The sequence below is a fragment of the Sceloporus undulatus genome, chromosome 2, assembly GCF_019175285.1.
Source record: "Sceloporus undulatus isolate JIND9_A2432 ecotype Alabama chromosome 2, SceUnd_v1.1, whole genome shotgun sequence".
Lineage (NCBI taxonomy): Eukaryota > Metazoa > Chordata > Lepidosauria > Squamata > Phrynosomatidae > Sceloporus > Sceloporus undulatus.
The window spans coordinates 123,582,620-123,594,649 of NC_056523.1; the positions used below are offsets into that span (position 1 = coordinate 123,582,620).

A 12,030-nucleotide genomic window follows, 5' to 3' on the forward strand; every position below is an offset into this window, starting at 1 on the left:
CGCTGTAGATTTAGTCCATTTTTGGTCCATTGTTTAGCTGAAGTGTACTATGTTTCCCAAACATACAGGATACATGAAATACTGGGTTCTACAGAGGATGTATAAGAGGGAATGAGAATGACTTACACTTTGTTTTCCTTAATCTTATACATGGATGTGTGTAGATGTATTAATCCTTTTTAGGGAAATGGACATTTATGCATTTATCAACTCCCCCCCCCCCACACACACACACAGGGGATAGTGTGGGGAGTATATGTCGCTTCCCCTACGAGATACATCTACCTCCTAGAAAGAGGAGATGAGAAGCATGTGTCATTCACAAATCCTTCATTCACACTTTCTCTCTTAAGAACATCAGAGCATCCCCCTTCACCTGCCAAGGATTACCACAGGATATAACTCCTCCATCCTCTTTAGAGGAGGTCAAAGAGGAACCTTGACAGGGCTCTCATTTTTGGCCCATTGTGGCTTTTCCCAAAGCCACCTAACTCATCTTGCAAAATGATTGGATCATGCATTTTTACACAATGTAAGATCACACAAATGACACAGGTGGTTGCTGGGGAGATGAAATATCCATTCAGGCTGCCACGTCCCCAGAAATGAAGCAGTCTCTGGCTTCCTAGAAGAAGGGAAGCTACCAGAAGCCACAGATTTGCTCTACTTTGCTTCAGCTTCTAATAAAGCAGGAAACATTGCTTTCTTCCTTTTTATCCTCTATGAATGAGAATGTCTCAGTTTAAAACACATAGGAGAAATAAATATTCTTTTCCATCCAATTGCTAATTCCACTTACACCTGGAAATTCATATGCAAGTTTTCTAAACTTGGGTAGAACATTTTGAGAGAACCCCAAATCATATCATATCAGAGTTAGGGAAACTTTTGGATCTCCAGATGGTTTAACAACAAATCCAATCACTCTGCTATACCTCATACAAAATGTGTAAAAAACACAGATACAGTCTCAACTCTTTAACAAACCAGTGTATCCATCTTACCTGACCATATATGTTACTGCCCTTCAGTCATTACTCAGCCTCTGTCGCCTCACCCCACCATTACCAGCCTGCCTGCTTGTTTATCTATCTATCCATGATGCTTATATGCTGTTCTATAAGAAAAAGTTCTTACACTAGATCACCCAATTTAAACACATTATGGTCTGAACATAAAGCTTAAAATTCACATGCCAATTATTCGTAATTTGCTAGAGACCACTGTGGAAGCTTGAGGCAAAACAGCGACTTCTAGTTCTTTGTTCATTCATCTTTAATGTACTTTCTCCCCTATCTCTCCATCAACTTTCCATCATCCCTTAACAAGGCCCTTTACCATCTTTAAAGGCCAGAGCACAGGACTAGGAGGATACTGGGAGACCTGGGTTCAAATCCCAGCTTGGCTATGTAAACCCACTGGGTGAGCTTGGCAAACCCCCTCTGAAGAAACTTACCAAGAAAACCCTATGATAGGCTTGCCTTAGGGCAACATAGGGCCTGAACAGACAGGCCAAAATAAAGTTGCTTCACATTTCTTTGGAAGTATGCTGTTTAAATGACACACGCATCGTAAGAGGCCAGAAGCTGTGCCAAAGCTGCGCTCCAATCCTTAGGACTGGAGTGTGGCTTTGGTGCAGCTTCCAGCCTCTTAGGATGCATGCATCATTTAAACAGCATACCTCCAAAGTGACCTGAAGCAGCTTTATTTTGGCCTCTCTGTTCGGGCCCTATAGGTTCGAAATGACTTGAAGATACACACCACTAACAACAAAAGGCAAAGGTTGGAGCCTTTTTTCAAACCAGGCTCCATCCTGTTACTTCAAAGTGGGGGAGGTGGGGGTGGCTAACACACTGGAAGATAGAAACAGAATTTGAAAGGACCTAGATAAATGAGAAAATCAGTAGATACAAATGCAAAATTCTACATTTAGGCCACAAAAACCAAATGCACACATATAGGCTGGGGGATACATGGCTCAGCAATGCTACATGCAAAAAAGACTTTGGAATTATTGCTGATCATAAGTTGAACATGAGCCAGTACTGTGAGGCTGCAGCAAAGAAGGTGAATGCTATATTAGCCTCCATTATTAGAAGCATAATTTCCAAGTCAAGGAAAGTAATAATTCTGGTATATTCTGTGCTGGTCAGGCCTTATTTGGAGTCCTGTGTTCAGCTCTGGGCACCATGTTTAAAGAAGGATATAGGGGCAGGTTCAGAGAAGGGCAACAAAGATGATAAAAAGTACGGAGAACAAAACATGTGAGGAAAGGTTGAAGGAGTTTAGTGAAGGGAAGACTGAGGAGTGACATGATTGTACTATTTAAATACCTCAAGTGCTATCCCAGACAGTAGGAGCAGATTTAGTCTTTGCTGCCCTAGAGAGTAGGACCAGGTCTAATTAGAGAGCCATTAGGGCTGAAGGGCGGGATATAAATACCTAAATAAATAAATAAATAAATAATAGTCTGAAGTTAGATGCAAGTATATTTTGATTGAATATTGGAAGGAACTTCTTGATAGTAAAAGCAGTTTGGCAATGGGACCAATTAGAGAACTAGTGGAGTCACCTTCTCTGGACATCTTCAAAAAGAGGCTGGTGTACAGGTGGTGTCTGACCCCAGTAAGGTATCCAAAATATATAAAGGGATAAAGAATGTTTATTGGAAGTGTGACACACATGAAGGATCTTTTTATCACATGTGATGGTTTTGCGATAATGCTTTAAAAATTTGGAAACAGATACAGTTATTGATGCTAGAGGCGTTTAAAATTAAATTAGTACCAGAGTTGTTTTTACTGGGATTGCCAAATGAGCAGGTTAAAAATTTGAATGATAAAAACTTTCACTACATGATTTTGGTAGCTAGATGTGAAAAACTGGAAGAATTCAGAGATTCCATCTAAGAATGAATGGATATATAAGCCCATAAAAATGGCTGGAATGGACAAGTTGTCTGTCTTGCTGGGGAAAAAAAAACCTCAGGGCAACTTTTTGAATGACTAGGAACCATTTATCTCATTTCTAAAAAAATGAAGGGATAAATATGCTTGTGGGATTTGAATACTGAGCTGTATTTAACTTAGTTTATTAGGCAGAAGTGTAAATGTATATCAAGTGAAAATGAAGGAATTCATATTCAGCTTGGAGGGAGGGTGTCAATTTTAGATTGTAGGTATTTGGGGAAGTAGTGTTTTGGGGGGGGTCATATTGGTATACACTTTGTATATGGTCTGTTGTTGTATGCTCTGTGGAAAAATAAAAAATATATATTTATATATAAGAAAAAGAGAGGCTGGACAGCTACCTGCTGGGGATGCTTTAGGTGGAGATCCCGCATTGAGCAGGGGGCTGGAGTTGGTGGCCCATGGGACCCCTTCCAACTCTATGCTTCTATTGTTCTAGATTAGATGAGGCCACAGATATACTTAGTGCTCTTTCCTCTGTTTCTGCCCCACTATTCTCATTCTCTCTCTCTCTCTCTTGCCCACACACATACAATACATTTCTCCCTGTCCAGAGACAATAAGCAGAAAACATAAAACAAGGGCCTGGAGAGATATGCTAAACCCCCATGTCACAGTTTGAATGGCTTTTCAGAATCTTTCCTCTTAGAAGGGCATTTTATGATTGATTTCTGCAGGGTTGGGTTGTTGTTGTTGTTTTTTGGTAGCATTTCAAGCTGCTTTGTTGTATTACATTTGAATATATTTAGTATGTTTTTATTGTGACTACATTTTATTTTGGGTAAGCTGCTTTGAGAATTATTTTGCAAACTGAGCTATAAAATATGCAAGTCAAATAATAAATTATCCTATATTGCAAACAAACCCAAGACCCAATTTTGCAGAGAGGAATTGAGAATGGGGAGGCAGACTGTCAAACATGATGGGTGCTGCTTTGCAATCCTGGATCTGCTTTCAAGAAGATGGGGATTCAGGATATTGCTATGCACCAGAAGGAGCCAAGCAGTGTACAAGTGGTTATGCCCCCCCCCCCCAAAACACCGCAATGGCAGAACTGCTGCCATTCTGATTGGGAGACTACATATCTCTGGTAAGCCCTGCTTCTGGAGAGAGAAATAGGATTTCCCTCTTCCCACTCTGTGTCTCAGTTTGTAGCCCATTTAGTGTGGTCCAGAGACTTAAAATAAGTCATTTAGAACTGAGTTATTTCCTAGCTAGGTAACTGTACCCATTCATCAGCACAGCTTTGGCCCCCACGTTTTGTTAGAAATCTATCAACCAAGAAAGGATGCAGAGATGGCAGGAAAATGAATTACTCCAAACACCATGTGATTACTTAAATGGAAGCTTCTTCACACATTTCTTTTGCTTCATGAAAGTGTGTGTGTGTGTGTGTGTGTGTGTGTGTGTGTGTTAGTTTGGGCTCATATTAACAGCTCCAATGCCAGAGTGTGGTGGATTTCTGGGAAAGAACGACCGAACACTGAGAAGCAGGGAAGGAACGAAGAGAAAGGATTTTGGGAATGCTGGGCTATCAGATGTACTATAGATGGTAGCTGTGATTTCTATTAACAATGGCTATGATCTGATAATCCACCAAACAGTGATATTTTTATTGGGCCAGCCAAAATGCATAACATACATGTTGCAGGCTTTTGAAGCTCCAGTGGCTTCTTCATCAGGCAAGGTGTTAAAAACTTTATGGCGGGGAGGGGGGGAACGAAAGATGATTAACATCTTCAATTTTTTTTCTCGTGTATGTTTTTTAACATCTTGCCTGAAGAAGAAGCCAGTGCAGCTTTGAAAGCTTGCAACATGTATATTGTGCATTTTGGTTGGTTCAATAAAGGTATCACTGTTTGGTGGATTTTTGGTGTTATTGAAAGCTTGCAACATGTATATTGTGCATTTTGGTTGGCTCAATAAAGGTATCACTGTTTGGTGGATTTCTGATGTTATTGGATTTGCTATATGGCCAACATGGCTACCTCTGGATGTTTTATGATTTGATTAGACAGCCTTGTGTGTGTAGGCAGGATACACAGCTTCACCAAAGGCTATGGTAGTATGGCAGGAAAGCTGTGTATGCTTGTGGAGCTCTGGTCTGTTCCATGCCCACAAGGCTCAAAAATTGTAGCCACTGTTTATTGTCTATCTGTATTGTAAAAATGGCATTACGATTCTTAACTTATTTATCCTCACAACAATCTCCTCCTATGGAACTGCTTGTTATTACTTCCATTTTCCAGATGAAAATCAGAGCACAAAAACATGGTATTTTAGTTAAAATAAATGAGTACAGCTGTGACTGAGCTGAGATTGTCAGTTTGGTATCACAAGGTATCCACAGAATCAAACTGGCTCTCATCTCTATCAACCCCCAAATTTTATTGCATTATTCTCTCCAAGAAAAAAGGAACTTGGCAAATCTATGATAAACAATATCCCTTGACATTGACTTTATTCCTCAACAAATTCTCAGGATCTATAATCAGCTGAAGTGCATGGAAAGGAATTTAAAAGATCTTTTCTCTATCACACATCTGTCTCCACCCATCCACCCTACATTTTCCCCCATCTTTTATTAGCATCAAAGATCTGCAGTGCACATGCTCAGTAATCTATCTTTCTAAGGGTGAACAGCTAGCTTGACCATTTGCAATTTTTTAATATAAAAATGGCATTTGCAAGTCTCTTTTGTATGACAGGGAAAGAACCAGCAGTATAATCTGACCGATTTGCATTAACATGTAGTTTTCAAGTGACTTGTTCTAACTTAACCATCATATAAACAAAATGTACATTTCCTCCCTTAAACTGTCAATAACTGCACAAACATTAAGATCTATTCTCTTTTAAAGCTAGCTGTGGCCAACACAATTCACTTTAGAAAGGTTTTCCCATGCACATGCTCAGCGTCCCCATTCCAGAATACAGTGTTTCACTGCAGTCAGGGCCCCACATTTCAAAGCCCTGCACTTGAAGATGAAGATTTCAGCACATTTCAGAACAGCAATTACTTTTTCTGGACAGAAGAAGACATTTTGCTTCCAAACCCTATTCTGAATCTCAGTAGACACTTAGAACTTTTATCATCATCTGAGAGGATTTTATAATCTACATCACCCAAAATGGTAACATAGTTTTATATCCAGTCATTTGTGATTTCTTTACATAACACAAGGTAGAAATACTCACAATTACAACAGAAAGCAAGAAGATTACATACCGAGTTGAAGTGATGGATGCAGACCTTACATTCTTTTTTTCCCCACCAGCAGAGGAAACCAGCAGCTCTGAGAAGAACCCACATCTCACCCACCCACCCATATAAAACCAAGCAGGACAACGAAACTTGTAATTTCACACAAACACATATACACCTATTCCCATCATGCTGCTCTCAAAATACTGTGATATCTAGACACATCAGGGTTCCTAAGTTTTCAGACTCATCTGATCTAGGATTACAAGCCTACAAGTGAAGAGGGACATCATCTAACTGGGACAAATATCACTGTAAGTGTGTGAGAGAGAGGTGGAGACAATATTAATTTACTCTGTGGGGAATATTTCAAAATCAGGCTCACATTCCTCTCTCCCCTCCTCTTGATTTCTCCTTCACTAAAGGCTGTACTCCTGGGGCCTCCATTAGGCTGCTCCCTCTTCATCATATATCTTCTAGATACCAGGATGAGTTGGTCACTGAGCCAATACGGCTTGACAATTTCTGGTTAATAAGGCCCCTCTGTGCAACTAGCTAGGGACAGTGCTGGGGGTGGAGTGGGAGAAGCTTTCCCTTTTACCTCTGGGAATGAGGCTAATGGCTTGATGAGTGTCCAGAAAGAACATGAAGATCCAAGGCCTGTGAGCCTGTGTCTGAAGGAGGGGAAATTAGAGCTTGGCTAACAAAGACTGTCTCCAAAACCCTGAGCTACAGGAAATGAAAACTGATGCTATCAGTCCTGCCATGGCCTCCTCTCTGCCCCCCTCTCCACCCCTTGCATGGATGAAAGAAAGCTGGCTGGAGAGACAGGTCCCTAATGGATAAAGCAGGGGATGCAGTGGGGGGGGGGGAGAAAAGTACAGAGCCAGCAGAAGATATTTGGATTAGTGAGAGGCTGCTAACCTCTGCATAGGGAAAATATGCATGTAGAAAGAGGCAAAAAAAAAAAAAAAAAAGAAAAAAAAAAAGAAAAAAAATCAAGTGTGGTAAGACAAGCTGGAATACATGTAGCAAAAGGGAAGGATTGGGGTACATCAGTAAGGCATTATGCTCCATGGTTCAGAGCAGGGATGCAATCAATCACAGAGCCAGGTAGTGCCAGGTGTTGCTGCATCCATGTCATTGACTCATGGCTTGATGTAAAATGTGTCCAGGCAGAGATAAGATGGCTAGGTGGGAAACACATGCAGAACTGAAACAGATGTGCTAAATCAACAAATGGCACAGAGATAGCGAGGAGTGGTGCCTAGGGTGGGGTCCATGGGTAGGGGGTTTGGACATGGACCAGGCATGCAGGAACTAAAGTAGGACACAGGCTTGGGCATTGTCCTTTCTCAGGTTTAAGCTCTTACTGCCACGGCCTAAGTGCTGGTACTGGGATGAGACACCAAACCCACACACACACAATATACACAAACACACACCACAAAAAGGATATGGCCATTCGGTGATCTTTTTGGCGTATTTCCTCACCACGTTGTCCTCGCTGAAGAGGAAGAGGGAGCGGTTGACAGTCAGGCAGTTCTGCCGTACAGGAATGGGGTTGTAGAGGGCCATGGTGCGGGCTCGTTGGGCCATTGACTGTTTGTATATCCTCTGGGCCCCCGGGGGCCCACCTTGTCGGACACCCCCAGCACCCCGGCCACCTCCGCCACCTGCCGCTCCTGAGCCAGCTCCCCCTGAACCTCCTGCCCCATAGCGGGCTGGCACCTCATCGCCAAACCGAGCCATCCTGCAAAGAGCAAAGGGCCGGGGGTTATGCTGCTGAGGATGCTGCCGGAGAGAAGAAGAAGGAGGAGGAGGAGGAGGAGGAGGAGGAGGAGGAGAAGGAGCTCATCACATCCCATCGGCTGCTGTAGGATGCTGCGAGGGGAGCTTGCAGCAGAGGGAGGGGGCACTCAGGCTGGAGCACGGCTGGGAAAAGCAGCAGAGATCCTGGACATGGTCACTCTCACCTCCCCTTGCAAGGTGGAAATGAAGAAGAAAGCCCCCCACCCTCTAAGGCTGCAAATGTGAGGGGGGGAATTGACCCCCACAAGAAGAAGAAGAAAAAATCCCCCCAAAATTGTGGGTTGCAGTTAGGGGGCAAAAAACAAAAACAAAAGACCAATGCACCAAACTTCCCTTAAAACTAATTGCAATGAAAAAGATTCAATGCACCATCCATTAAAAATGTTTCATTTTCTAAAGAAAAAAATAATGAAAAATGCATTGCCACTGAGGGAGAAATGACGGTTAAACAGACCGAAGACAGCACCTCCTCCCCATCAAGGGAGAAAAAAAAATGCAATTAAAGAAATTGAATGCACCAATTCCTTGCTCCTGCCTCTCGTCTCAAAGCCAGAAGGGAAAGAAATTGAATTAAAAAGGGGGGAAAAGACGCCATCAAAATGAAGCTCTCTGTCTAGGTATTTGCAAAGCAATTTGGTGAAGAAAATGTAAGCTTCCTGTGTGCTGGGCAGCTTGGCAAATGTTTGCAGTCCCAAGTGGGGGGGGGGTATTTTTTTAAAAAATCTGTAAGATTTATGAAATCAGGACATACTCCCCCATTTGACAAATAAAGAAATAAAATACTGCACTGGTGAGGAGAAAAAAGCAATGAGAAATTTACCCCCCCCCTCCAACAAAGGCAGAGAAAATAACCCACAAAGACTCCCCTCCACACACACACAAAACCACCCTAAAATCAAAACAAAATCCCCCCTCCCAAGGTCTGTTTTCACTGTCGCTTCATCCTGCCGTCTTCAGCACTGTCCAAGGTCTGGAGGGAGATCGGGTTAAGCTGCAGAAGCTGTAGGATGTTTCCCCCTCTTGCTGTCCAGTGGTCTTTCTGTCTTTTTTTTCCCTGATGCAGTTGCGTGTATGAGTGTTTGCTTGTGTGTGTATGTGTGTGTGAAAGAGAGAGAGAGAGAAAACGCCTGTGTGTCAGTTTTGCCTCATCTTGGAGTTGAATGCAGCAAAGAAATCCTGTAAAATCCAAAAAATGAAAGAAACAAGAGAAGTAGTTGCCATCCACCATCTACTCATAAGGGTTCCCTGGTTGCTGCAATGTCTAGTATTTTTTCTTGCCCTGTATTCCTCCTCCTCCTCCTCCTCCTCCTCCTCCTCTTCCTCCTCCTCTTGGGTAGGCTAAAATAAGACTGGTGTTAGGGAGGGAGGCAGGCAGGCAGGGAGAGAAATGAAAAAAGAAAGAAAGAAAGAAAGAAAAGGTCTGATTCACTGGCAGGTTGAGCTCTAATGTGCAGCAGTGGATCGATTTAATGCAAGCACAGAGCATCCCAAAGCTTCAGCCAGGCTTGGCACATGATGGCCTAGAACCAATAGCAGGGGCTACAGCCCAACCAAACCCAGTTGGGTTTCTACAGGGAGAGAAAGAGATGCGCACGCACACACACACACACACACACACACACACACACACAGAGAGAGAGAGAGAGAGAGAGAGAGAGAGCTTGATGGGGTAAGGAAAGCGGCATACAAATGACATCTCTTAGCAGTCCACACCCTGGCAAATTAGATGGATGTCAGTTCTCTGGGGCAAGCTCAGATCTGTCTATTGAAAAGCAAGAACATGGAAACATCCCCCCCCCCCCCCAGGTGCCTTGCTTGGTATAAAAATCAGGTCAGGATGGGCTTCTTCTGCTTTACACCAGTATGCGTATAGCAAAATTGGCAACCAGCAAAACTAGGGAGGAGGGAGAGGAGAATGCTAGAGTTCCAGTGCAACAAAATAGCTATAAGACTGCTTGGAGGAAATGGTATGGAATATTTATGTAGGACAAGTGCAGATGCCTATGCAGAAGTCATCGTATGCATGAAAGCATGGGAATGTGCAAGGGTAAAGTCATGGGAGTTTAATCATACAGGTGCGCACCCCTGTGCACTTAGGCATGAGACCGAGAACAGCAAAGTTCATATGCTGTGATGAGCATTATGCTGACACATCTGCGTAAGCAGCCAAATTGACACTTCACTTGTTAAAATAGGACTTGCCTCTCTTATACTAGAATAAAAATGTCAGTTAATTCCAGTGGTCTGGATTCAGAGCTCACTTCAGCTAATGTTGAATCAGTGTGCTCTGGCTCCATATGGCAAACCAGCACTCCATGGGCAGAAGCTTCCTTTGGCTATAAAGAAAATCTTTTCTGTGCCACTACAAATCTGGCAATGAGGCCACCGCAATAAATAACTTAACACTCAGGCATAACTGGCATGGAGAGAGATCTGGACTGCAATCCTGTATCTACCTGCCTAGAAATAAGCCCCCATTATACGCAGTGGGGCTTTAAGCAGCACAATGCTTTATAATAGTCCTGGAAAATCTGCAGCCCTCCAGATGGTGTTGGGCCGCAACATTCAGCACTTGTGGCTGGCACAGTCAGTGTTGGGGGATTATGAAAGCTTCAGTCCAGCAACATGTGGAGGGCCACACATTTGCCATACTTGCTACAATGGTAATAGAGAAGACATTACACATTAGTTGTTTCTAGATGTATGTACACCAGCCTACCCCCCCCTTTTTTTTTTACAATGAGGCAAACAGAAAATAGCCACAGTAATGGTGGCATTTCTAGATATCTCCTCCCCAAGCCTTCCTCCCTAGCATCTTCTCTGCTGAGTCATTGTGGTGGCCCTTTTGGATGTTCTAGAACACATGTAAAATGGCAAGGGTAGACCAAGTGTCAGTGGATGTACTGAAAATGCTGTCTGTAGTATGATATGGACTCTAACACTAAAACTAGTAGTAGGCATCACAGGCACCTCCACCACAGCACTCTAGTCCTCTCTCTCTCACTTTCTGACCTCTTAAAATACTAGTGATTGAAGTTTGGGTACACAACCAGAACAATACAAAGCAGTATTTGATATTGCACGCCAGTCAAAATGCATTTTTCAAATAAATTGGTCAGTACCTAGAGGGTGGGGGCAAGAGAAAAGTGTAGAAAGAAAGCAGGAAAACAGGATTGTTATTTCTTTCGGAACATATATAACTCAATTCCCAGAATGGAAAGCAACAAAACAATTAAAAATTACAAAATACAATCCCCAAATATTGTACCACTTGCAAGGAAAATGCAGGATGAAAGCTACAGCACCTTGTGAACACTTTCATATAGTTACAATAACCTATTATCATTGCTGTAGTGGTGTGCCCATTTTCTTATCTGAAAAATAAAATAATGACAGCAGTAGTGGGGGGGGGATACAGAGTTCTTAGCATCAGTGATGCCACTTTTTATTTATTTCTTAAGAATTTCTGAAACCACAGCATTCTGTAAAGGGGAGAATGCTCACCCCTCTTCTGAGGTGTCATCGAGTGCAGGTCGCACCCCCTGGTGACTCCATTGGTAGTTCTTCCCATATGCACTTGCCAGAGAATTAAGATATGCTGTTCTGCTCTGTGTTCCACAAGTGGGAATGGCACATCACACAGGGGCATGGAAAAGGGTCTTCTCTGCTGTGGTGCTCCATTTACAGAATGTTCTTTTTAAGGTCCAGTTGACAGCAACATTTGCCTCTTTTATGCACCAAGTTAAAAACATGGCTTTTTATTACAGTCTTTGTTATTATTATTATTATTATTAACCTTTATTTATGAAGCGCTGTAAATTTACACAGCGCTGTACATGCAATCTTTTTAGTTAGACGGTTCCCTGCCCTCAGGCTTACAATCTAAAAAGACATGACACAGAAGGAGAAGGGAGTGGTGACGGGAAAGGGTAAGAGGTCCAGCAGTTCCTCTCAACCTCTGAGGCCTGGACCAAGGCAGATGGACTGAAGGGAGGGCTTGGCTTCAAAATGGAAGGTTAATCATTATCCAGGGAAAATACATAC

The 12,030-nt window shown here is 42.7% G+C and overlaps 1 protein-coding gene across 13 annotated transcripts in view; it reads right to left on the bottom strand.

The window, feature by feature from the left end:
- Positions 1-12,030, bottom strand: part of CACNA1A (calcium voltage-gated channel subunit alpha1 A) — a 461,089-nt gene that overhangs the window by 341,852 nt on the left and 107,207 nt on the right. For all 13 annotated transcript variants that reach the window (XM_042448340.1, XM_042448338.1, XM_042448344.1 and 10 more), the window contains exon 3: positions 7,634-7,927. In XM_042448340.1, the coding sequence (XP_042304274.1) occupies positions 7,634-7,927 (294 nt within the window). The remainder of the gene's footprint in view (positions 1-7,633; positions 7,928-12,030) is intronic.